At 47.4% G+C, this 25,819-nt stretch overlaps 1 protein-coding gene across 3 annotated transcripts in view; it reads left to right on the top strand.

Moving 5' to 3' along the window:
- The window catches only part of NRAP (nebulin related anchoring protein), a 139,344-nt gene that overhangs the window by 100,917 nt on the left and 12,608 nt on the right, over positions 1 to 25,819 (top strand). For 2 of the 3 annotated variants that reach the window (XM_033943727.1, XM_033943726.1), the window contains 8 exons: positions 1,302 to 1,409; positions 4,351 to 4,464; positions 7,771 to 7,968; positions 12,572 to 12,676; positions 14,615 to 14,713; positions 17,551 to 17,655; positions 19,499 to 19,606; positions 22,180 to 22,491. In XM_033943727.1, the coding sequence (XP_033799618.1) occupies positions 1,302 to 1,409; positions 4,351 to 4,464; positions 7,771 to 7,968; positions 12,572 to 12,676; positions 14,615 to 14,713; positions 17,551 to 17,655; positions 19,499 to 19,606; positions 22,180 to 22,491 (1,149 nt within the window). The remainder of the gene's footprint in view (positions 1 to 1,301; positions 1,410 to 4,350; positions 4,465 to 7,770; positions 7,969 to 12,571; positions 12,677 to 14,614; positions 14,714 to 17,550; positions 17,656 to 19,498; positions 19,607 to 22,179; positions 22,492 to 25,819) is intronic. The other variant, XM_033943728.1, reaches the window with a different exon arrangement.

The following is a 25,819-nucleotide window of genomic DNA, read 5'->3' as shown; positions in this document are numbered from 1 at the left end:
GTGGGGGAACCCCCCTTTACTTAATACTGTTTGCGCTGCCATTGGAGGGGGTGTGGGGGGTGCAACCCCCCACATTATACAGAAAACTTAACTTTTTCCTAAAAAATCGGGAAAAAGTTAAATTTCCTCTAAAATGGGGGATTTCAACCCCCTCCAACGGCAGCGCAAACACTATTAAGTAAACTGGGGTGTTCCCCTCTCACACACCCCATCGGAGCTCTTTAAAATTAACTTTTCCGGCGGTGTGCTGGAGTCGGCGCCCAATTGTCTGGGCTCAAATGTCGGCATGGCTTTGTCCCGTATGCGAATGGCTGTGAACCAATATATATATATAATTTTTTAAAATGTCTCCTAAATCAAGGCTTATTAGGGAGCTGGCCCCTCTCACGTCAGCTCTTTAATATGCTCAGAGAGGGATAAGGACCTTTGCCCTGAAGTCCTATAGAAAAAAAAATCCCTTATAATAAATCCTTTATACTAAACAAGTTTGTTTTTCTCTTCTGAGATCTGTATTCTGGCAGACTATGCCCTTAAAATCTTGCAGACTCAGAAATTAGGCTGGTTGAAATATTTTCTGAAGGTGGTGCTGTATGCCATGTGATGCAGGGCTTGGCTTATGAAGGGGTGTTCCCTAGGGAAAGCAAGAGCTCACTGGCATAAGTCAGTAAGATCCAAAAAGTGGGCCAGGTGTAAACAAACCAGTCATTTCTTGGTTGGCCTGGCCTTGGGTTTATGTTAAGAGAGCACTTATTCCCTCTCTAGCAAGTTTGCAGGGGGCATAGTGCAGTACATCGAATATTTGGGATCACTATACTCCAAAATTTTTAGAGGGCATGTGGGCCAGTATTTATATGTTAGAATCTGCTGGTATGGAATTGGTATATCATGGCTGCCAGTGTGAACAGCTGATGGAAATAATTCTTCAGGTTAAGGGATAAATCATAAGAATGTAAGAATCGCCTTACTGGGTCAGACCAATGGTCCATCAAGCCTAGTAGCCCGTTCTCACGGTGGCCAATCCAGGTCACTGGTACCTGGCCAAAACCCAAAAAGTAGCAACAATCCATGCTACTGATCCAGGGAAAGCAGTGGCTTCCCCCATGTCCTTCTTAATAATAGACTATGGACTTTTCCTCCAGGAACTTGTCCAAACCTTTCTTAAAACCAGCTATGCTATCCGCTCTTATCACAACCTCTGGCAACGCGATGACCTTCTCTTAAAGTCATTGGGTGGTTTAGTAACTCATGTATACATGGTCAGGATGGCGTCTTTCAATTCTGTTCAATTTTTCCCCAAACAGATTTGTTACAAAGAATCATGGATGAAGACGAAGGATGGTGGATATAAGCTCCGACTGGATGCTATTCCTTTCCAAGCTGCAAAGGCATCCTCTGAGATCACCAGTGATGTATGTCTCTTCTTCTACGAGCCAATATTAGCTCAGCTGTCATATGGGCTCCTCGTTCCCACAAATTATGTCAACTGTGTTTCCCGGACCTGTTCTGAAGACCTCATCCAAACAAGTTAACTGGGTTTTCAACATATTCACAATGATTACACATGAATAATGTAACCATATGTCCCATTTTGAACAGGACCATCCCGTTCTTAGGTAACCTGTCCCGTTGTCCCCAAGCACAGCTTCGGAACATGGAAATGTTCTGTTTTCAGGGGCCCACTGAAGAAATAAGTACCATAGTGAATACAGCCCCCACCCCCCGGTACCTTTTTTAAAATCCCGGCAGCGGCAGAGCGGCGACCCTGCCTGGACCCGCGCCACTCACTGAATGACTGCCGTCAGTTCTTGCAAGTCCAGCGAGAACTGACGGCAGCCATTCAGTGAGCAGTGCGGGACCAGGCAGGCACACGAAAAGCTCACGCCTGCCTTGTGCGCCACTCTGCTGCTGCCGGAAGACATCAGGTCAGGAGGCAGCTGTTGGGATTTAAAAAAGGTACCGAGGGGAGGTCGGGGTCGGGGGGGAGGTCTTGTCCCATTTTGAGTAAAAAAAATAAATGGTCACGTTACACAGGTCTCCAAAATTAGGCACATTTCTCTCATAGACATTCAGGGCCTGATTCTCCAAAGTGCGTCCCGATTTTAGGCAGCTGTAGGCGTCCTACAGCTGTCTAATAAGCCAATCGGGAAGAGAAGCTTAAAATGTAGGCCAGCAAAATGCTGGTCTACATTGTAAGTAGACGTGGCCGCTATACTTATGGCAGCAAGGGCCAATCAGGTCTTAGGATTAGTGGGGATGGGCGAACCCGCTATGCCTAAGGCCTGATTGGTCCAAGCTTCTAGAGCCTGGGCCAATCAGGCCTTAGATTTAGCGGGGATGGGCCGGGAAGGGTCGAGCCCGTCTCATTTCCACGAGGCGGGCCCGTCGGCTGGACGGCAGCAAGACCCGTCCAGCCGACCAACATGTAAAGGTTAGTTGGGGGAGGGAGGTTAGTTTTGGGGGTGGGGGGGGGTCGTCGGGCTTTCCGGCAGGAGGATTGGGCATCCTCCTGCCCGCGATTACCAGTTTGGGGGGGGGGGGGGGTTCCAGGGGGGTTCCGGCAGGAGGACTGGGCATCCTCCTGCCCGCGATTACCAGTTTGGGGGGGAGGGGGGTTCCAGGGGGGTTCCGGCAGGAGAACTGGGCATCCTCCTGTCGGCGATGGGACAGGCGGCCGCTATACTTATTGCAACAGGGAGATCCCTTGCTGCCATAAGTATAGCGGCCGCATCTAATTTAACCCGATTCTCTAACCGGCGTCTGTACCGTGGATGCCGGTTACAGAATCGGGGTTTAGTGTAGGATCGATTCTGTATAGGACACCTCTCCTGGGCGTCCTATACAGAATCAGGGCCCAATTGTGGATATTTTGAAAACCTGACTGCTTGCAACATTCCCAGGACAGGTTTGGGAAGTCTGAAGTAAAGTCTGTTAATTGTTTGAAAGATTTCAGAAGTATTATGATTTTTCTCATCATTTGCCCTCCCCGGTTGCAGCGATATTTTACTTATGCCACTGGAGAGAGAAACTGTTAAGATGTTTTGTGAAACTGAGGGCCAGGCACATTGGGAGCGCACATCTGTGTCATGGACACATTCCTTCACAGTGAAGATGGGCACTTTAGGGCTATTGGCTGTTGAAGATTTTTATTTCTCTTTTGCCCCCTCTCCCCAACCTCTTCTCCATCCGTGATGCCCCATTTTCAAGAACATAAGAATTGCCCTAAGGTCCATCAAGCCCACGACCAAGTGGTAAAGCAGATTTTATGCTGCTTATCCTAGGAACAAGCAGTGGATTTCCCCAAGCCATCTCGGTAATGGCCGATGGACTTCTCTTTAGAAAATTATCCAAGCCTTTTTTAAATCCCGCTAAGCTGACTGATTTCACCACATTCTGCACAGGGACATGGAGGGGGAGGGAATGCTGCTGTGGCTGCTGCACAGGGAAGTGGAGGGGGAGGGGAAGAAAGACAGACAGCTAGCACCCGTTAATGTAATGGGCTAAAATACTAGTATATATATATATATATATATATATTTTGAGGCCTATAAGTCTGTCTCTCTATGCTTTATGATGAAGTCCACTGATCATTTTAGTAGCCGTCCTCTGGACTGACTCCATCCTGGTTATATCTCTTTGAAGGCACAGAGGGGCATAATCAAAAAACACTTTGGGGTGAGGATGGTCGGCAGGGGAGGTGCCCGTGCCACGATGCTCACCCCAAAGTGCCGCGGTTCAGAGGGGGGTGGGCGATCACCATCGCAGCAGGAGAGATGAGCCATCTCTCCTGCAGCGATCATTGCAATAGGCGGTAGGCGGGTTGCTGGGGCCGCTGAGGCCCCTTTTTCGGTACTTCTACCTGTTTTGACTTGGTCTAAGTCAAAACGTATAAGTGCCGACTAGGCAACCTGCCTAATCTTTTGGTTATACCTGTTGTACGCCTAGGTCTAGGTCGGCCCACCTCCCGCCCTTTCCCCTCCTCTAAAAACGCCTCTTTTTGCTCTATACGTTTAGAGGCAGGGGAAAGGCCTAAGCTGGTTTTAGATACGTCTAAAACCAGCTTTGGTTATGGGTACATGGACGATCAGGCTTTTTGATCGTCCAAGTCCCCATTTAGGCCACTTTTTAGACTTTTTTTATTTTTTTTATTATTATTTTGAGCCCTACAGTCTCCAGAACTACTCACAGTATTTTAAACGAGGCCTCACCAGAGAACTTACACATAGAAATAAATAATTAATAAATAATAGTACTTTGTGCAAATCTGGAGGCATCGCCTTCCAAAAGATTGTTTGAGGAGATGTGTAAATGTGTCGCCTTAGCTCTTAATACGGTCTGACTGTCTCTTTTCAGCTCAAGTACAAGGAAGCGTATGAGAAAATGAAAGGGAAGGTGATTGGCTCGCGTAGCTTGGAAGACGACATTAGCATCTCTCACTCGGTGCATGCCAGTTTGCTGCACAGTGATGTAAGTAGATTTCAAGTGATAGTGAAAATATCCCAACACTGGGAGAGCTAACAAGTAATAATAACAAGAACCCCCCCCCCAAACAACAAACACCCCCCCCCAGATGCTGAGTATAAAATTCAACAGCATGAAAATATAGTCTAAATAAATTTCAGTTTAACATGCATCCATGCAAGCAATGATCGAAGACCAAAAGAATAGGCATTGATACGAAGTGTTATTTGTTCATTGTGTTTTGAGCCCACAGGGCAATAAGGTTAATACGAGGGGCCGGTGAAAAGTTCTCAGCCCAACCTAGAAGAGAATGATGTGGAGCCAGGAAACTGACAAGGCATTCCACACTTTTCTTAACACTTTTCGTTTCGTTTCATATCACTGAAACAAAGAGTGTCAAGAAAAGTGTGGAATAGCTTGTAAGTTTCATGGCTTCCCTCTTCTTGCTTGGGCCTCTCATATTGTGATGTCATAATGCCTCATTCCACCAATGTCTAGAGCCAACCTCATCGGTGATGTCACAATGGCTTGGTTTCCCTATACTTGTGCATTTGCCTCATTGAAACGAAAAGTGTCAAGAAAAGTGTGGAATAGCTTGTAAGTTTCATGGCTTCCCTCTTCTTGCTTGGGCCTCTCATATTGTGATGTCATAATGCCTCATTCCACCAATGTCTAGAGCCAACCTCATCGGTGATGTCACAATGGCTTGGTTTCCCTATACAGTGGTACCTTGGATTACGAGCATAATCCGTTCCAGAAGCATGCTCGTAATCCAAAATGCTCGTTTATCAAAGCGAGTTTCCCCATAGGAAATAATGGAAACTCGCTTTGATACATTCCCCCCCCACCCCGAGGCCAGGGCGCTGCTCCTCCCCCCTGCTCGCAACGTCCCCCCCCCCGCGTGATACGGCACCCCCCGTGAGAACAGGCACCCCCCGCCCGACCAACTTCTTCTTCCCAGTCTCTGTCGGCTTTGAGCATGCATCTGCGCACGCTCAAGCCCTTCTAATTCTCCCTCTCGCCGAGATTCTCGGCGAGAGGGAGAATTAGAAGGCTTTGAGCATGTGCAGATGCATGCTCAAAGCTGGCAGAGACTGGGAAGAAGATCTTCAAGCGGCACCGGCACTTGTGGGCTGCGTGCCGGTGCCAAAGGGGGCGTGAGTTAAAGTTGGTCGGGCGGGGGTTTCCTGTTCTCGTGGGGGGGGGGTGCTGATTCGAGCAAGAGGGGGCCCTTTGCGAGCGAGGGGGAGCGATGCCGGTTATTGGGGGGTGCTCGCAAATCGAGTCAACACTCGGTTTGCGAGACACGTTTTGCGAGAATGTTTTGCTCGTCTTGCAAAACACTCGCAAACCGGGTTACTCGCAAACCGAGGTTTGACTGTACTTGTGCATTTGCCTCATTGAAACAAAAAGTGTCAAGAAAAGTGTGGAATAGCTTGTAAGTTTCCTGGCTCCACATCATTCTCTTCTTGGTTGGGCTGAGAACTTTTCACCGGCCCCTCGTATTGTGATGTCATAATGCCTCATTCCACCAATGCCTAAGAGCCAACCTCACCGGTGATGTCACAATGGCTTGGTTTCCCTAGACTTGTGCCCATTTGCTAGATGCATTTGCCTCATTGAAAGGAAAAGTGTCAAGAAAAGGGTGGAATAATTTGTACGTTTCCTGGCTCCACATCATTCTCTTCTTGATTGAGCTGAGAACTTTTCAGTGGCCCCTGTGCCTCTACTTTATATTCCCTTCCATCCATATTTATTACTGTGATGGTCTTCAGCTAGGGCCATGAACCATAGCTATCGTGGCCACTTAATCGAACTACTAGGTATCCTATATAATAAAAGGCTAACTCGCACATGCGCACTCCTATTTGCGTGCTTCCATGATCAGTAGTTCCGTGGCCGCATGAGTGCGCATGCGCGAATCCCCGGACTGGACCCCAGCGCTGGACATCCTGCTCTCCTGTCGGCTCCTCTCACGAGCCGCACCAGCGCCTGACCCCAAACTGAATCGCTGCGAGAGGGAAGTTGCCTGGCCGCCTAACTTTCAAGCCGGTGGTGGCTCCTCAATCTCGGCTCTGCAGTCAGGCAGCGAGGGAGGCGGGGAAGGCAGCATGCGCGCCCTTCCCTGCTCTCCACCTGCGGAGCGGCGGCTGCCGGCCGCTAGCACCACCTACCCTCTCCGTCGCCTCCCGGCTCCAGCGGCGTAGGCAGCACTATAAACACGCTGCTTCGCGCCCTTCTCTGCCGATTTCCTCTGCCGCGTCTCTGATGACATCATCGGAGACAGTCGCGGCAGAGGAAATTGGCAGTAGAAGGCCGCGAAGCAGCGTGTTTAAAGTGCTGCCTATGCGGCTGGAGCCCCGAGGTTTGTCGCCGGTGGGAGGGTCAGGAGCAGGCCGGATCGACAACGGCAGTAAAAGAAGGGGGAGGGACCGAACGGAGCAGGGAAGAGAAGGTAAGAGAAGAGAAAGGGGGGTAGGGGAAAATGCTGCTACTGCTTCTGCTTCTGCACAGGAAAGGGGGGGATAGAAGGGAAATACTGTTGCTGCTGCATAGGGAAGTGGGATGGAAATGCTGCTGCACAGGGAAATGGGGAAAAATGACAAACAGACAGCGGGAGGGAGGGAGACAGAAAGAAAGAAAGAAAGACACAGGGGCAGGGAGAGGGACAGAACGACAGACAGAGAAAGGGGGCCAGAGAGATAGTCAGCGGGAGAGGGAAAGGGGGCTGCTTTGGGGGGGAGGGGTGTGCTGGGGGGAGATAGAAGGGGCCATGGAGAGATAGGGAAAGGGGGCTGCTTTGAGGGGAGGTGTGCTGGGGACAGACAGCTTTGCTCTGGGGGGAAGACAGAAGAGGGCCATGAAGAGACATTTGGGGGGAGGTGGGTGCTGGGGGCAGACAGCTTTGCTCGGGGGGGAGGGGGAGACAGAAGGATACAGACAGCGGCCAAGGAGAGAGAGATAAAGAAACACAGACAGACACATCTATTCTAGCACCCGTTAATGTAACGGGCTTAAAGACTAGTTATTATTATAATGTGACTAGAACTCCATCACGGTAGGACCATAAGTATGGCTTCCATGGCATCCCTAGCCCTAGCCAGGCTGGAGAGTGGAAGATATGAATCAAAAATGAAATCTAGGTGCCTTGACATGAGCTGAGGAAGAGATTGGCCCATTAGTCCAACCCACCAATTTTGTCTTAAACATGCTCCCCCCAAATAATTAAATACAGCACAAGACGAACTACAGAGAGACGAGAGACCTTTTCCTTCTGCCAAAGTATGACAGTGAACTGTTTTCTTCCTTCAGCTACGATACAGGAAAGGCTTTGCGGAGACCAAGACCCAGTTTCACCTGCCGCTTGATATGGTGAATCTGGTGCACGCCAAGAATGCCCAGTCCTTGGTCAGCGGTCAGGATTACAAGCAACTGTTGCACCATTACACCTCCCTGGCGGATGACATCAGGATGCAGTCGGCAAAGAGAGCATACGAACTGCAGAGTGAGGTAAATACACCAAAGTGTTATGACTATACAGTGTTCCCCCGGTTGTTCATGGTTGGCGGTTCGCAGTCCCGGTCATTCGCGGTATTTTCGGACCGTGAACCGCCGACAAGGAGAGGGCAGCGGGAGCGCTGGCGAGCGCAGGAAATCACTCGCGGTTCACTCCGACCGCCTCTTCCTGCACGAAGTCGGGCCTTATCCAATCAGGAACTGCTTTGACACGCAGCTCCTGACTGGATAAGGCCTGACTTCATGCAGGAAGAGGCGGTCGGAGCGAACCGCGAGGGATTGCCTGCACTCGCGGCGCTCCGGCTGCTCTCCCGCTGCCCTCTTCAGGCTCTCCCATGAAAAACCATATTCGCGTTTTTTTGAGATTCGCGGGAGTTCCTGGAACGGAATGGAGTTCCCGAGGCGGGGTGTAGGGCGAGATATTGAGGAGCTGCAGAATGAGTACACTTGTAGGTCAGTAAGAGAAGTTTCAACTGGGTGTGAAAGTGGACAAGGAACCAATGAAGCGACTTGAAAAGATGAGTAACACGTGCATAACGCCACTGGTGGAATACGAGGTGTGCAGCAGACTGAAGTGGGGAGAGATGGGTTAGCGAGAGACCTGCAAGAAGCACCTTGCAGTAATCCATGCGAGAAGTGGCGAGGGCATGGCATCGTGCTCACAAAAGGAAACTCTGTGTTTTAGCAATGTTGTATAGAAAGAAGTGACAAGTTTTGGTGGTTTGTTGGAGATGCGAAGAGAAAGACAGAGACGAGTCAAAGATGATCCCGAGGTTGCGAGCCGATGAGACAGGGAGGATGAGTGCGTTATCTACCGAAATAGAGAATGTAGGGAGGGGAGAGGCAGGTTTAGGAGGAAAGATAAGGAGTTCAGTCTTGGCCATGTTTAACTTTAGATGGCGACGAGACATCCATGTAGCAATGTCAAGACAGTCAGGCCGAGGCTCAGGCCTGCATTGCCCTAGAAATTTCAGGCACAGAGAAGTAGATTTGCGAGTCGTCAGCATAGAAATGGTACCAGAAGCTGTAGGAGGAGATTAGAACGCCAAGGAAAGAAATGTAGATGGAGAAAAGAAGAGGCCCCAGGACAGAGCCTTGAAGTACGCTGATCGAGAATGGAATGACAGTGGAGGAGGATTCTCCAGAGCATAGAAACATAGAAATAGACGGCAGATAAGGGCCAAGGCCCATCTAGTCTGCCCACCCCAATGACCCTTCCCATACCTGTCCACCCCAATGACCCTCCCCTACCTGCCACTGTGAATAGATCCCACATGCCTATCCCATTTGGCCTTAAAATCAGGCACGCTGCTGGCCTCAATGACCTGAAGTGGAAGACTATTCCAGCGATCAACCACTCTTTCAGTGAAAAAGAATTTCCTGGTGTCACCGTGCAGTTTCCCGCCCTTGATTTTCCATGGATGCCCCCTTGTTGCCGTGGGACCCTTGAAAAAGAAGATATCTTCTTTGACCTCGATGCAGCCCGTGAGATACTTGAACGTCTCGATCATGTCTCCCCTCTCTCTGCGTTCCTCGAGTGAGTAGAGCTGTAACTTCTCAAGCCGCTCCTCGTACGGGAGGTCCTTGAGTCCTGAGACCATCCAGGTGGCCATTCTCTGAACCGACTCTAGCCTCAGCACATCCTTACGGTAATGCGGCCTCCAGAATTGCACACAGTACTCTAGGTGAGGTCTCACCATGGATCTATACAATGGCATAATGATGTCAGGCTTACGGCTGACGAAACTCCTGCGTATGCAACCTATGATTTGCCTTGCTTTGGAGGAAGCTTGCTCCACTTGATTGGCAGTCTTCATGTCTTCACTGACGATCACCCCTAAATCTCGTTCTGCTTCAGTTCTTGTTAGGATCTCGCCATTAAGGGTGTAAGTCTTGCATGGACTTTGGCTACCCAGGTGCATGACTTTGCATTTTTTGGCATTGAAGCTGAGTTGCCAGTTCATCATAGGATGTTTCACCAAAGCCTTGATGAATCATCCTCGATCGTAGTGGGGATGGGAGTACTTTCTCTGACATGGCCAGCGTTTCGCCGCCACCCAGCCATAGCATCAGGGTATTACACCATAGGCTTCCTTTTGCTCCTGTATAGCAGCATGTGAAGAGAAATCGGATGTGTGCGCAAAGTCAACTTGCAACACCAAAGGGGTAAAGATAAGTGGTTTCGACACATTACGAATCAAGACTAGACTGGAAGATGTTTGTATGACAAGGAGAAGTAAAAATTGGTTAAAATGTAAAAAAAAAACTATAATAGAACAATCAAGTTCAATTAATTTCAATATAAGAAAAAGATTTAATCTCAATACTCTTAACTTGAATAGATCGGAGGTTTTTATGCCGATGAGATTTAATTGGCCTCTCCCAAGGCAAGAAACTTATCATATCAGTTCAATATAAGTGGGAAGTTTTTAGGCGCCAATTACTGAGTTTAACCCTATAAGAGTATCTCCAACACTGATAATATTGTAAACTACTTTGATATCTTTAATTTAAAGGTGGTATAACAAATCCATGGAAATACTGTGTGTGTGCTTACACCAAGCCTTGTGGCTGACTTAAGCGCTCGTGCCTATCAGACTATAGAACGCTAAGGATCTGATACCTTCCAAAGCACTGAGCAGCCCCCTAAAATTGGACAAAATGATCTTTAAAAAGAAACCACTTCTGACTAAACTAAACTAAACCTTAGGTTTGTATACCGCATCTTCTCCGCAATCGTAGAGCTCGGCATGGTTTACAGGACTAAGATAGAAAGGAATTCCAAAGGAGGGTTATAGGATTAGGTGTAAAGAAGATATAGAGGGTTTTAGGGTACCAGAGAGGGGGGAGGTGTTACATTTTTGAGAAAAGCCAAGTTTTCAGATGTTTTCGGAAGAGTTGGAGGGAGCTTGAGTCTCGGAGAGGGGATGTAAGGTTGTTCCAGAGCTCAGTGATTCTAAAGGGGAGGGATGTCCCTAGTTTTCCAGCATGGGATATACCTTTTATAGAAGGGAAGGATAGTTTTAATTTTGGGGAGGATCTGGTGGAATTAGGATGAGAGGAATTCCAAGATAGTGTAATAACGGGAGGAAGAATGCCGTGAAGGATCTTGAAAGTTAGGCAGGCATATTTGAAGTGGACCCTGGAGATTACTGGAAGCCAGTGAAGCTTGGACAGAAGTGGTGAGACGTGATCAAATTTACTTTTTGCGAAAATAAGCTTAGCCGCAGCATTCTGAATCTGCTGGAGTCTGTGGAGGCTTTTCTTAGTTAGGCTTAAATAGATAGAGTTGCAATAGTCTAATCTGGAGAGGATGATGGATTGTACAAGGACAGCAAAGTGTTTTTGATATCTATGCTGTTTTCTGCTTCGTGCAAAATTGCTGTATATTTGATTTCCATGTTCACAGTCTAAAGATTTTGCCATCTCAACATTTTGGAGTCGGAGTGGCCTAGTGGTAGAAGTGTTGTCTCAGCACCCTGAGGTTGTGGGATCAAATCCCAGCGCTGCTCCTTGTGACCCTGGGCAAGTCACTTATCCCCCATTGCCCCAGTTACAAAATAAGTACAGTGGTGCCTCGCATAACGAACGCCTCGCATAGCGAACGCTGCGCACAACGAACTTCATGTCTTGCTTCCTACAACGAACTTCGTTTCACACAACGAAGTCGCCCGAGCTGCATCCTTCCGCGCAGGCACTGCGCTTAACTGCCCTCTCTCCGCCTGGCTCCCTGTGCAGTGGCGGACCGTCGGCTCGCAGGGGCCCGGCGCCTACTGCTGATGCGTTGGGGGGGCGGAGCTACTCTCGCCGCTTCCCCGATGCTAGAAAAAAAAAAAAAAATGAACAGTCCCAGTTTTTGCCGCTGAGACTCTGCCCTCTCTCACTGTAAAATTAGACTCTACTTAGTCTGTCTTTAAATTTAAAAAATGTGTGTTGTTTTAAAAAACAATTATGTTTTTAGATGTATCTAAATAAAAATAATAACAAAAAATTTATCTTTTTTTATGTCATCTTAGCATATTTTATGCTACAGAACGAATTATTTTTTTTAACATGTATTGTTATGGGAAAACGCGTTTCACATAACGAACTTTTCGCATAACAAACTTGCTCCTGGAACCAATTAAGTTCGTTGTGTGAGGCACCACTGTAATCTGTATACATGTAAACTGCTTTGAATATGTAACCACAAAAAGGTGGTATACAAGACAGATTCCCTTTCTCCCAGTGGCCTCTGGGTCTCATCATATGGCACATTCCCTGTGGAAACCAGAACAACTCATACGTATAAGCTCTCTTTTCCATCACAGAGGAATCAAGTCCATTAGTAAAATTTCACACTCCTTTCCATACTTACTAACTGCGATATGGAATGGACGACCTCCTCAAATTCGTTCGTGTTTATCTCTTCAGATCTTTCGCAAAACCTTAAAAACCACTATGTTTCATTACTTTTTAGGCTATAGCTCCGATGAATGTTAATGGATCTTTCTTTGTGATCTAATTAACATATAATGACCCAACAAAGTGTCTCTGGAATTTGAACGGGAACACCATGGTGAATGCAAAATAAACTTTGGGGGCTCTTTTCCAACAGGTATTATACCGATCTGACCTAAATTTTATGAGAGGAGCTGGCTGGATTGCAACGGGGGCTCTGGAGATTGAAGGCAAGAAGAAAGCCTCGGATCTCATCAGTGAGGTAAGACAATGGGGAATGTGGCCTTTTCTAAAAGGGTATCGTTAGCATTTCTGGTTAAGAAAGGGGCTACATCCAACCTCAATCTTTTCTACCATAGTCTTGTTAAACAAGCTCAAATCATACGGTATTTTAAGCTTCTATATTAAGGCACTAGTCTTTAAGCCCGTTACATTAACGGGTGCTAGAATAGATGTGTCTGTCTGTCTGTGTTTCTTTCTCTCGCTCTCCTTGGCCGCTATCTGTGTCCTTCTGTCTCTTCCCCCCCCCCCCCCGAGCAAAGCTGTCTGCCCCTAGCACACCCCTCCCCCCAAAGCAGCCCCCTTTCCCTCTCCCCCTGGCCCCCTGTATTGTTCCCATTCTTACCCTCCCTCCATCCCGGCGTCTTCTGGCCTGCTTCTCTTCAAAGCAGCCTGCGATCATGACCGGCTGTAGCGAACCTCACAGGCCGCTCTCCAACTCGGTAGCACGTTGCCTCTGACGCAATCCCGTGCGTCAGAGGGAACGTGCTACTGAGGTTGGAGAGCGGCCTGCGAGGTTCGCTAAAGCCGGCCACGATTGCAGGCTGCTTTGAAGAGGAAGATTGGCGGCGGTGGCAGCGGTTGGTGAGGGCGGGAGGGGGGAAGCTCCAGAGTCTTCCCTGCCGAGGACGCGGGCAGGGAGAGAGCTTGCTTTCATTTCTTCCAGCGGTTGGTGAGTGAGGGCGGGAGGAGGGGAGTGGCCAGAGTGTTCCCTGCCGCCGGGTTCTAAAATAGAATCCGGCCACGGATTAGAAAACACAGCCACAGGGATCACAAAACCCTAAGTGTGCATGCGTGCTTAGGGTTTTATTATATAGGATGACCCTTTCTTTGACTTCGTGGATATATGGATGACAGATTAGCGTTTGAGCCACCAGAAGTAGTAACAACATAGCCGTGAAATTGATTAGAAAAAGTCTCCTGTGGCCCTGTTAGTGTCTCAGTAAAAGCCATGGAAGCCAGTACACCCGAGCCAGGCTTCTGCTTCCTGAGTCCATGCTGAGAATGCCATGAAGGCAGTGCTCAAAGCCCTAGCAGCCGCTCAAAGGCCCAACAGAATGCCCAAGATACCATGTTTTGGAGGAAGCCAAGGTCTATGGCCCTGGTGAGATTTTATTTATTTATTTTTTTTACAACAGCCACATGAACTGAAAGGGGATAAAACTCAGGCTGTTCTGAATGAAAGTTCTTGATGCCACAGCCCAGCAGAAGTTAGTTTGTAGGGTTCTGGAGCTCCAAAGAAGCAAAGGAAATTACGAGGCCTAAGAGTACTTAACATAGTTGGTTTCAAGAAAGGTTTGGACAATTTCCTGGAGGAAAAATCCGTAGTCTGTTATTGAGACAGACATGGGGGAAACCACTGCTTGCCCTGGATCGGTAGCATGGAATGTTGCTACTCTATGGGATTCTAGAATTCCGCTAATCTTTGGGATTCTAGAATCTTGCTACTCTTTGGGGATTCTGCATGGAATGCTGCTACTCTTTGGGTTTTTTCCAGGTACTAGGGACCTGGATGGGCCACTGTGAGGACTGGCTACTGGGCTTGATGGACCATTGGTCTGACCCAGTAAGCCTATTCTTAGGTTCTCGTGTTCTCTGATCTGATGGGCCAGATTGGGGGAGGGGACGAGGACTATTGATTTTACCATTGGACCATGATTTAGAAAGACTGGTAATGCAAGGTCAAGATTCAACTCTGCCATCTGGTTGACTTAGACTGGTGACTTTCACCTACTGTGCTTGTTAACACCTAGTTTAAAACAGAACAAGGCAGTGTACAATCTAAAGATAAGAGATTAAATGAACTACGACATAGTCAATAGGACAGGAGCAATGATGCAAGAGTCTATTGGTGGTTATAGTCAAAAAGAAAACGTTCAAAGAAGAGCTGCCCATTCACTTCTTCTTTGTTTGACCTCAGAGTAAATATCGTCAGCAGCCTCATTCATTCAAGTTCACCTCCGTGACCGACTCCCCTGACCTCCTCCATGCCAAATTCAGCAACATGATCGCTAATGAGGTGAGTGGCTCTGCTCCAGCGTCAATTACCAGAGAATCTATGAGTAGATAAGAGCTTTAAAGAGACCCTCAAGCCCCTCCGATACCGTGGTCTCTACTGGTGTTGGCTCAATTGAATTAATGGCTTAGATGCCTCCTAACATCGAATCCCTTAATGCAGTGGTTCCCAACCCTGTCCTGGAGGACCACCAGGCCAATCGGGTTTTCAGGCTAGCCCTAATAAATATGCCTGGAGCTGATTTGCATGCCTGTCATTTCCATTATATGCAAATCTCTCTCATGCATATTCATTAGGGCTAGCCTGAAAACCCGATTGGCCTGGTGGTCCTCCAGGACAGGGTTGGGAACCACTGCCTTCATGGACTTTTGAGCTTTAGAAAAGCAATAAAAACCCACCTCATCACCTGATTCCTAGCATTCAGACGGTGGGTCATATTGAAGCCGGGTTGCATTTAGAACTGTTTTGTCACTCTCCTCAACATTGCCCTCGACGTACTAAAGCTTTTTTTCATTTGTCCACCGGTCAAGGGCTGTAGATTTAAAAGATATCATAATAGAACTCTCTCCTTCCAGGCAGCATTTTGGGATAAAGATTTTAAACGGTTGTTATCTATGTCGACCTCTTATCTACAGTTTAGGAGACGCCTGAAAACCTTTTTATTTTCTGAAGTTTCTTAGCCCTTGATTACTCGATTCTCTTTATGATTTGATTAGCTAAACTGTTGTAAACCGCATAGAACTTTTCGATATTTGCAGTCTAGAAATGGATTTTTATCTTATGTCCTACATATCATTATACACTTCTCCCTCCGTATTCGCAGTGATAGGGGATTAACTGAACCGCAAATACAGAAAAACCGCAAATAACTTTTTCATATGTTATTCGCTGTTTTCTATTAAAAACCATCGTGAGTGTGGTGAAACCGCGAATAACATGGCGGGAGGCCTGGCCTGTTCCTGAAGGAGAGGCCAAAACGCGGCGAAGAAAGTGCTGGGAATCGGCGATTTTCTCTGTAAACGCTTGGAATCGGCGATTTCTCTATGCAAGCTGATGTAATTGAGGGGGAGGAGCCAGCAAGCTGAAAACCGTGAATAATCGAAACCGCGAATGCTGAAACTGCAAATACGGAGGGAGAAGTGTAATGACATCGGAATGTAAAAATCCAAATCACTAAATTATCACAAAGCGTCACATCGCAGCTTCAGATCTATCGCATTACATAAATGCGTTCATGAACAGTTGCGTCTTCAATAAGTTCTAGAGTGTGCAAGTGACCTATTCCTACCGGAATTCAGTTCCACACTTGTTTCAGACCGCAACCTTCTTCGTGGGCGATAGATTTCAAACAACCCCCGCAGCATAATGGGAGAAGCATGGTACAATACCTAATGCACCATTGACAGTATTTTGAATTGCACTCTGTGTTGAATCGGTAACTAGAGAATGACACGGTGACAAAATTCATCACCATCCCCGTCCCCGCGGATAACCGTGGGAAACCATCTTCATGTCATTCTTTAAGGAGAGAGGGAAGAATCAGAGTATGAATGGCCACAACCACTGACCCGCAAGCTTTGCTTTGAAGAATGCTGGTGTAGAAGGACCGAGGTTGAGTAGCAACATTCCAGAACTGAGATTGTGATGTCATAACGCCTCATTCCACCAGTGCCTAAGAGCCAATCACATCAGTGATATCACAATGGCTTCATTATCCTTGGCTCACATAAGAATCAGAGTATGAATGGCCACAACCACTGACCCTCAAGCTTTGCTTTGAAGAATGCTGGTGTAGAAGGACCGAGGTTGAGTAGCAACATTCCAGAGCTGAGATTGTGATGTCATAATGCCTCATTCCACCAGTGCCTAAGAGCCAATCACATCAGTGATGTCACAATGGCTTCATTATCCTTGGCTCACATAAGAATCAGAGTATGAATGGCCACAACCACTGACCCACAAGCTTTGCTTTGAAGAAGGACTGAGGCTGAAACAGACACTACAGAATGACAGTCTCTGGTATCCAGAGCAGATATTGTGATGTCATAATGCCTCATTCCACCAGTGCCTAAGAGCCAATCACATCAGTGATGTCACAATGGCTTCATTATCCTTGGCTCACATAAGAATCAGAGTATGAATGGCCACAACCACTGACCCACAAGCTTTGCTTTGAAGAATGCTGGTGTAGAAGGACCGAGGTTGAGTAGCAACATTCCAGAGCAGATATTGTGATGTCATAATGCCTCATTCCAAAAGTGCCTAAGAGCCAATCACATCAGTGATGTCACAATGGCTTCATTATCCTTGGCTCACATAAGAATCAGAGTATGAATGGCCACAACCACTGACCCACAAGCTTTGCTTTGAAGAATGCTGGTGTAGAAGGACCGAGGTTGAGTAGCAACATTCCAGAGCAGATATTGTGATGTCATAATGCCTCATTCCAAAAGTGCCTAAGAGCCAATCACATCAGTGATGTCACAATGGCTTCATTATCCTTGGCTCACATAAGAATCAGAGTATGAATGGCCACAACCACTGACCCGCAAGCTTTGCTTTGAAGAATGCTGGTGTAGAAGGACCGAGGTTGAAATAGACACTAGAAAATGACATGGGATTATTTCCTGCGGTTATCCGCGGGGACAGGGACGGTGATGAATTTTGTCACCGTGTCATTCTCTATCGGTAAGCAAATATATTCTGTTTTCCAGTGCTTAAATTCACTTTAAATTCCAGTATTGCTGTGATAGCTCCCTAATTGCATTTCATTGGAGAGCAAGATAGAGTATGTATTTGTTTCGATGTATCACAAACCGTTTTCTCCTCTGCACCTCCAGCGCCTATACAAAGCAGCAGGGGAAGACAGCCGGCATCACTACACATTAACCCTCGGCTTGCCTGAGTTCACGCGGGCGAGAATCAATGCTGCTAACCTCAGCGATGTGAGTACTGACGATTTTCCTGATCTTAAAGATTACAAATGGGTTTAAAGGTGACTGATCAGCGACTGAGCCCAGGGACATATCTGCGCAAATGACCGTCTCCCCCCACCCCCACCCAGTTTTCCCTCCAAACACTCCCTTTACTCTCCTATTCCCCTCCACAATTTCATTTAAGTTACCACTTTTTTCATCGAAAGAGAAAGCTGTAGGCAAACCGCCCAAGTAACATGTTATATGTGGACTCCTTAATAAATCTATATATATAAAATCGGATGTATGTATGTATGTGCCGCGATCACGCAAAAACGGCTTGACCGATTTGAACGAAACTTGGTATGCAGATCCCTCACTACCTGGGGAGATATGTTCTGGGGGTCTCGCGGCCCAACTGCACACGTGGGCGGAGCTACAAACAGAACATCAGATTTCACCCATTCATGTCAATGGAAAAAATGTAAAAAGCTGCCATTCTCACAGTAATTCAAAAACGCCTTGACCGATTTGGACGAAACTTGGTATGCAGATCCCTCACTACCTGGGGTGATATGTTCTGGGGGTCTCGCGGCCCACCTGCACACGTGGGAAGGGTGGGTTCACCCAATAATGTACATGTTCTTGCTCCTGGAGGTGAAACTAAAAATGTTGTTTATAATCAAGTTTTGTGTTAGTTGTATTGTATTCATTTTGTCAAATATTTCACATTATAATTTGAACATTGTACTTTTTATAAAGTAAAAAAATATTTTCATTCACCACTATAAAGTATCTTTATTTGAATCCATTTACAGTGTTATTGCTATAATTAAATACCCGTGCAACGCCGGGCCATCAGCTAGTATGATATAAAAAAAGAAAAAGCCGAGGTGCTTTTTCTTCCTTTTCACTGGAAATTCTGTGCACAGCTGGCATCTGTCTGTCTGTTGTTATAACACCATCCGCAAGTACCGCTGAGAGGGCACACACCAACGGCAGCGAGCCCAAAGTCAGAGGCAAAGGACCAGGGTTCAGCAACACAACAGGAGTGTCCATGACCACACCAAAATGGAGCCAGAACTTAGAGCTGGGAGGTAAAAATTTATACAGCGCTTTATTGAAAATTGTAACAGAAATGCACACTTGACCCTACACGGGCTGCGTTTCGGCAAAGATTGCCTTCCTCAGGGTTGCATTCGGATTATACCTCAAATTCCTCACGGAACCTACCGCCGCTTTGACACGGACACAGGACCCCTGAGGAAGGCAATCTTTGCCGAAACACGGCCCGCGTAGGGTCAAGGTTCCAGTGTGTATTTCTGTTACAATTTTCAATAAAGCGCTGTATAAATTTTTCCCTTCTGGCTCCATTTTGCGTGGTTTTGGACACTCCTGTTGTTATAACACACCCCTTCATTTAATTCTGGTGTAGAACGTCACAAATTCTTGTGTGTGTCACTGACACCTCACGACATAGATGAATCACTACCAAGCGTGGGTAAAACTTAATGCTGTTTGAGAGAAATTCTCTAACCGGCGTCTAAACTTAGATTCCGATAGGCACCCTACTGATGCCAGATGTCCGGATTTCCGAACATGACCTCCTGATGTCCTCGTGATGGGGCGGACCCGGGGTGTGATGGGGTGGGGATGGGTAGGACTGGGGGGGGGCGGGTCTAGGGGTACAGATTTCTAGATGGAAAATCTGGTGACCCTAAGCTTGCGGGCATGCGCAAGGGAATTTTTTTTTAGGTTGCATAATAAATCTTTTCTAGCTGCTTCTCTGAAAATGTGTGTGTGTTTAGCCCATTTTTACTTTATGAAGTAAAAGGGGGGAAACAAATATCTTAATTTGCTTGTGTCATTGTAGGCAAAATACAGAGAATCCTGGCATAACCTGAGAGGTTTGGGCTACCAGCTGACCATGGAGGCTATTCCGTTCCAGACTGCTAAAGCTTCCAGAGAGATTGCCAGTGATGTGAGTAGCCGACCAGTGCTAGCTGACTGCTTACGGGACGTGCCTCTCGCAGCGAGAGTGCCTCATCCTCTTCGCACCTCCTCATCTCCATCACCCCCGGCCCCCCCCCTCCCCCACCGGTGATAATAGGAGGCTCTGGGCCGCGGCTGGAGGGCCTACACGGATGCCGACGTGATGACGTTCCACATGCGCGCGACATCATCGTGTCGATGTCCACGCACTTCCGGATGCCCTCCAGCCGCAGCCCCGCGTTGAAGTGTGCCACAGCTTCCAAAAGGTTTGCGGCACGCCGCTCAAAAAAATCGGTGCATTTAAGTCACGTAGGGGCTGGGTTCTAGAAAGTGCATTCAAAAATGGGTGGCAGGAAAGATCGGCAGTGAGCACAAGCCTGTGAAAGGCGCTTGCTCTGTACGGAATCATGCATAGCGCTGATTCCCAGGGCCAACCATGAAGGGCCAGAGGTACGCTACTCTTCCTTTAGTTTGCACACTGGCAGAATTACGCACCTTGCCTTATAAACTAGTGCAGAGCCAGATGTGGAAGCAAATCCTAATTGGTGCCAATTAGCTTCAATAATTGGTTGTTGGTACTTGAGGACTTGTTACTCAATTAGTTTGGCCATACAGTCAAGTCTGGTCATCGTATCAGTGGCACAGTAAGGGGGTGGGGGGCAGACCCCCCCCCCCCAAGCACCATCTTGGTGGGAGGCGCCAGCACCTCTCTACCTTGTACCTCTGTAGCTCTTCACTGGCGCGATCAGCATCTCCAGCTAGCTGCTCGCACCGTTCTCGGCTCTCTCGCTCTTTCTGAAGTCATTTTCTGAAGTCGCAGAACCAGGAAATGACATCAGAGGGAAAGCTAAGGCCAGTGCAAGCAGCAGGTTAAAGGTACCGCTCGCAACGGCAAAGAGTTAGAGGTGCGGGGAAGGGAAGTTGTGCACGCGTCGGGGGGGGGGGATCAGAGAAGGGGGTGGCGGAGAAGAGGGCAGGGGCTCCACCGCCCTGGGTGCCTCCTAGCCTGTTGCGCCACTGCACCGTAGAATCCAGTGGATGGCGCACAACTGCACGGGGGAGCGTAAATATGGGAGGAACGCGGGCATGTCATGGCGATGTGCACCATTCTTAGGCGATCGATTGCACGCATTGCAAGGTGGACTCAGGTGCGCCCCCTTGTGCCTAATGACACAGAGACTAATTTCCTTTGGATTCAGATAAGTTGGATTTTCATTTATATTGTTTTTTCGATATTGATTTGAGCAGCGAATGAAAATTGAAGATAGCATTTGCCAAATGAGGAGAGTCCATTGCAGAGTTTTTCACACGATTCTTTTCGCGTAATACTTAGCACCATTTTTCCACTATAGAGGAGATATGATGACGTACAGGGCGAACTCATTTAGGTCGAAGCCTTCAAGTTAAATATGAGTTGTCTGCCTGGGGGGGGGAATATACTTCTAGGGGTTTGAGCTACTCCAGTTCCCCAGTACTGAGGTCTCTCTCTGTGTTTATTGCCTTTTGTGGTATCTTATTGTAGTTATTAAACTTTCCAGTACTCTCCCCACTTTGGCTCATATAGCAAAGGCCTACGGTCCTCTCTATATTTATGGCCGAATTTTGGGGGAATTCTGTCGAATTGGTTTTGGCAATTTTAGGTTTCGTTTTTTGGCCCCCTTGTGCCTGCCATTGATATGGCTACGTGAATGCCCAGGCCATGAGGCGCACCAAAGTGGATTAGAAGCGTTCCGAAACTGTTATAGACTTTCTACTATATTGCCTAATCCGTCACAGACACCGTTAAGATAGACTCACGAGCTGAGATGAACTATTCCTTTCATTAAACAGTGCTGACTGGCCGTTACAGGGAACTAGATTATCCTTGGGAAGGGTCCAATGTTATGGAAAGCCTTATCTCAAGACGTTTCATTCCTCAGGAACTACCTAAAGTTTGAGCCTCCTTTGAGGGCTTGGCTGTTTCAGAACTATTTAGATAAGAATAACTGTTATAATAACTTGCTGTGAAGATGGCCGATCTCATTATTATCTCGTCCTCATTTGTTAAATTGCACTTCCTTTTCCTATTAGTTTCAATATTGTTTAATTCTTTTGCGATGCTGTCTTGATTTTCCTTAGGTTGCTTGATTCAAATTTTTATCCTGTCTGTGATAATCTGGTTCTATATATTTTAATAAACATAACCCTAGGCGAGCCTCTAGCCCAGGGGTGTCAAAGTGCCTCCTCGAGGGCCGCAATCCAGTCGGGTTTTCAGGATTTCCCCAATGAAAATGCACGAGATCTATTAGCATACAATGAAAGCGGTGCATGCAAACGGATCTCGTGCATATTCACAGGGGGGAAATCCTGAAAACCCGACTGGATTGCGGCCCTCGAGAAGGGACTTTGACACCCCTGCTCTAGCCAGTTAAATCTAGCAGCCAAATTAGGCCGCATAAATAGCTTGCCTATCTTTGACTGCCGGTTAAGTTAATAGTGGAACTTAGCTGGGCTTCTTCCTGCGGTCTGAATATCGGCCCCGTTGTGCCTAAAATGTAGTGTTTTTGTGCTTTTCTTTTCCAGTACAAGTATAAGCACACTTATGTTCAAGACAAGGGGAAGCAGATCGGTTTCAGGAGCATTCTGGATGACCCAAAGATGTTGCACTGCCTCCAGATGGCTCGGCTGCAAAGCCAGCAACAGTACAGGAAAGATTCCCAGCAGACTATGTCCCACTTCCACCTGCCCATGGACATGGTGAACTTCGTCCACGCGAGGAAGGCCCAGGCTTTGGCTAGCGCGCAGGACTACAAGCAGCGGTTCCACGAGTACACCGCCCTACCCGATGACATCAAAATCGAGTGGGCGAAGAAGGTCCATAAGCTCCAAAGCGAGGTAGGAATCTCAGACTGAGAAATTACGGTGGAGCCTTCGCAATACTTGAAAGGTATTAATGAGCAAACAAAGCTTTTCAAAGACGGGGAAGTTATGATCTGGAGGCCGTAAAGCAACATCAGGAAATACGTATATATAATATTTCCGTGGCTTTTGGATTTGGGTAAGTTTACCCTCATATATGAGCACAGCTTCATTTACTTCATCATGCTTTGTCTTTTGCTCTTTGGGTCACAGTGATGCACCTACAGGACTCCCCCGAAATTCGCGGGGGTTCCGTTCCAGGAACCCCCGCAAATTTCAAATAACCGCGAATACGTTTTTTTTTGCCTGTCAAGAGGCAGGAGAGGGCAGTTGGGGCACCGGCGGATGCCGAAAATCACTTGCGGTATGCTCTGACCGCCTCGTCCTGTTACTAAAGTCAGGCTGCACCAATCGGGAGCTGCTTTGACATGCCAGATAGCGTATCAAAGCAATTCCTGATTGGTGTAACCATGACTTTAGTACAAGTGGCGGTGAGAAAATACCGCAAATGACTGAGCCTGCGATTCGCGAACCGCAAATTCGTGGGGGTTTACTGTAGTGGCATAATAAGGGGAGGGGGGCGAGGGGGCGGTCCGCCCCGGGCGCCAGCAACCCTGCTCCTCTCCCCCCACCTATTCCTATTCCTCTCCTCCACGTTTTCACCCCCCCTTCCCTTCCCTTCCCCCATACCTCTAGTTGAAGTTGGTGGTCCTTCCTTCGCTCCTGCCTGTGCAGAGCCGCTAGCTGATTGGCTGCTTCAAATATATTAGTTTTACAAGCTTTTGGTGTTTAACAGCACAAAAGTTTAAGCAATCAGAGTTGCTACTTGTGTCATGATTTATATGACTTAACACATCAGACTCCTGATGCAGGCCTAGCGGCAGAAACACAAATCACGCGAGTCACCTTTCATTCAATAAAGTCATCTAATTGATCTAGGGTTACCAGATTTTTCTCGAAGGAAAATCCAGACCCCCATGACCACGCCCCCAGGCCCGCCCAGTTCTACCTGTGTCACGCCCCATCCCACCTCTAGCCCCACCCCATCTCCACCTCCCTTAACCTGTTTGTGCGTTGGGATGGCATCCACACATGTAACGTAATGACATTGTGCATGTGCACGTGATGTCACCACGTTGCATCCACGGATGCCATCCAGACGTCGAAGCTTTTCCAAAACCCGGACAAAAGGAGAACGTTTCTAGAGAAAACCAGACATCTGGTAACCCTAAATTGAAAGCTATAGACCGCTTTGTTTTTTTTATCTTCTGGACTAACACTGTCACTGGGTACAAGTGGATCGATTTTTCACTCCGTCAAAAATGACAGACTAGGGGGACACTCGATGAAGTCACAGGGAAATACTTTTAAAACCAATAGGAGGAAATATATTTTAACTCAGAGAATAGTTAAGCTTTGGAACGCGTTGCCAGAGGATGTGGTAAGAGTGGATAACGTGGCTGGTTTTAAGAAAGGTTTGGACAAGTTCCTGGAGGAAAAGTCCATAGTCTGTTATTGAGACAGACATTGGGGAAGCCACTGCTTGCTCTGGATCGGTAGCATGGAATGTTGCTACTCTGGGTTTTGATCAGGTACTAGGGACCTGGATTGGCCACTGTGAGAACGGGCTACTGGGCTTGATGGACCATTGGACTGTCCCGGTAAAGCTATTCTTATGCATTCAGGTGACCTCGGTTAAGGCACCTTTCTTTTTGACCTCTTATTCCGGCCTCCTTGGCCTTCTGTATTCCTAAACTCCAAATCTAGAGTGGACCAGGAGGTTCTAAAACCAAATAATGAATTTCACACAGTTTCTTCTTGGGATGTTTATTTATTGGTCGTTCAACTGAATAATTGAATGTTGAATAAATGAGTATTTATAACCAGGAATATAAAAGCCTTGTGAGAAAATCTTTGGGATATAGCCATCTGCCTCCTCTCCCCCCCCCCCCCCCCACCTAGCTGGGCTTTTTCTGTTGTTGCATCAGAGAATAAGCCTCAGGGTGGGCTAAATAACCCCAGCTACTGAGCCATTTGTCTGGCTCTGGAACTCGGTAGAACCGCAACTATGAAATATAAGCTACTAATATATGAACAGTTTACAACAGTAACCGAGATACATTTGGTAGGTTATGCCAAAGAAAATTAATATCTTATTTATTCTTGATGAAAGTTATGGGATACTCTCAAAGACTAAGAACATAAGGACTGCCGCTGCTGGGTCAGACCAGTGGTCCATCGTGTCCAGCAGTCCGCTCATGTGGCGGCCCTTAGGTTAAAGACCAGTGCCCTATTTGAGTCTAGCCTTACCTGCGTATGTTCTGGTCCATCATGAACTTATCCAACCTTTTCTTGAATCCCTGAAGGGTGTTTTCCCCTATAACAGCCTCTAGAAGAGCGTTCCAGGCTTCTACCACTCTCTGGATGAACATAAGAACTGCCGCTGCTGGGTCAGACCAGTGGTCCATCGTGCCCAGACACGGCGGCCCTTAGGTCAAAGACCAGTGCCCTATTTGAGTCTAGCCTTACCTGCGTATGTTCTGGTCCATCAGGAACTTATCCAACCTTTTCTTGAATCCCTGAAGGGTGTTTTCCCCTATAACAGCCTCTAGAAGAGCGTTCCAGGCTTCTACCACTCTCTGGATGAACATAAGAACTGCCGCTGCTGGGTCAGACCAGTGGTCCATCGTGCCCAGACACGGCGGCCCTTAGGTCAAAGACCAGTGCCCTATTTGAGTCTAGCCTTACCTGCGTATGTTCTGGTCCATCAGGAACTTATCCAACCTTTTCTTGAATCCCTGAAGGGTGTTTTCCCCTATAACAGCCTCTAGAAGAGCGTTCCAGGCTTCTACCACTCTCTGGATGAACATAAGAACTGCCGCTGCTGGGTCAGACCAGTGGTCCATCGTGCCCAGACACAGCGGCCCTTAGGTCAAAGACCATTGCCCTATTTGAGTCTAGCCTTACCTGCGTATGTTCTGGTCCAGTAGGAACTTATCCAACCTTGTCTTCAGTCCCTGAAGGGTGTTTTCCCCATAACAGCCTCTGCAAGAGCGTTCCAGATTTCTACCACTCTCTGGGTGAAGAAGAACTTCCTTCATGACACCCTCGAGACAAGCTACCTTGCTCTTTGCGCTATGTTAATCCTGCTTTTTTGGTTTTTTTTTTACATATTATTATTTAATTCCTTGTACAGTAAGAATAGGATTTGATGTGCATGGACACTGAACTATTAATGCCCAGAAGGGATGTTTTGCTGACCTCAATCGTTTTGGATTTAACTCTATGACTGATCAAAACGTGT

The sequence above is a fragment of the Geotrypetes seraphini genome, chromosome 4, assembly GCF_902459505.1.
Source record: "Geotrypetes seraphini chromosome 4, aGeoSer1.1, whole genome shotgun sequence".
NCBI lineage: Eukaryota > Metazoa > Chordata > Amphibia > Gymnophiona > Dermophiidae > Geotrypetes > Geotrypetes seraphini.
Note: the sequence above shows the minus strand (reverse complement) of the source record. Positions and strands in the feature narration are given on the sequence as shown.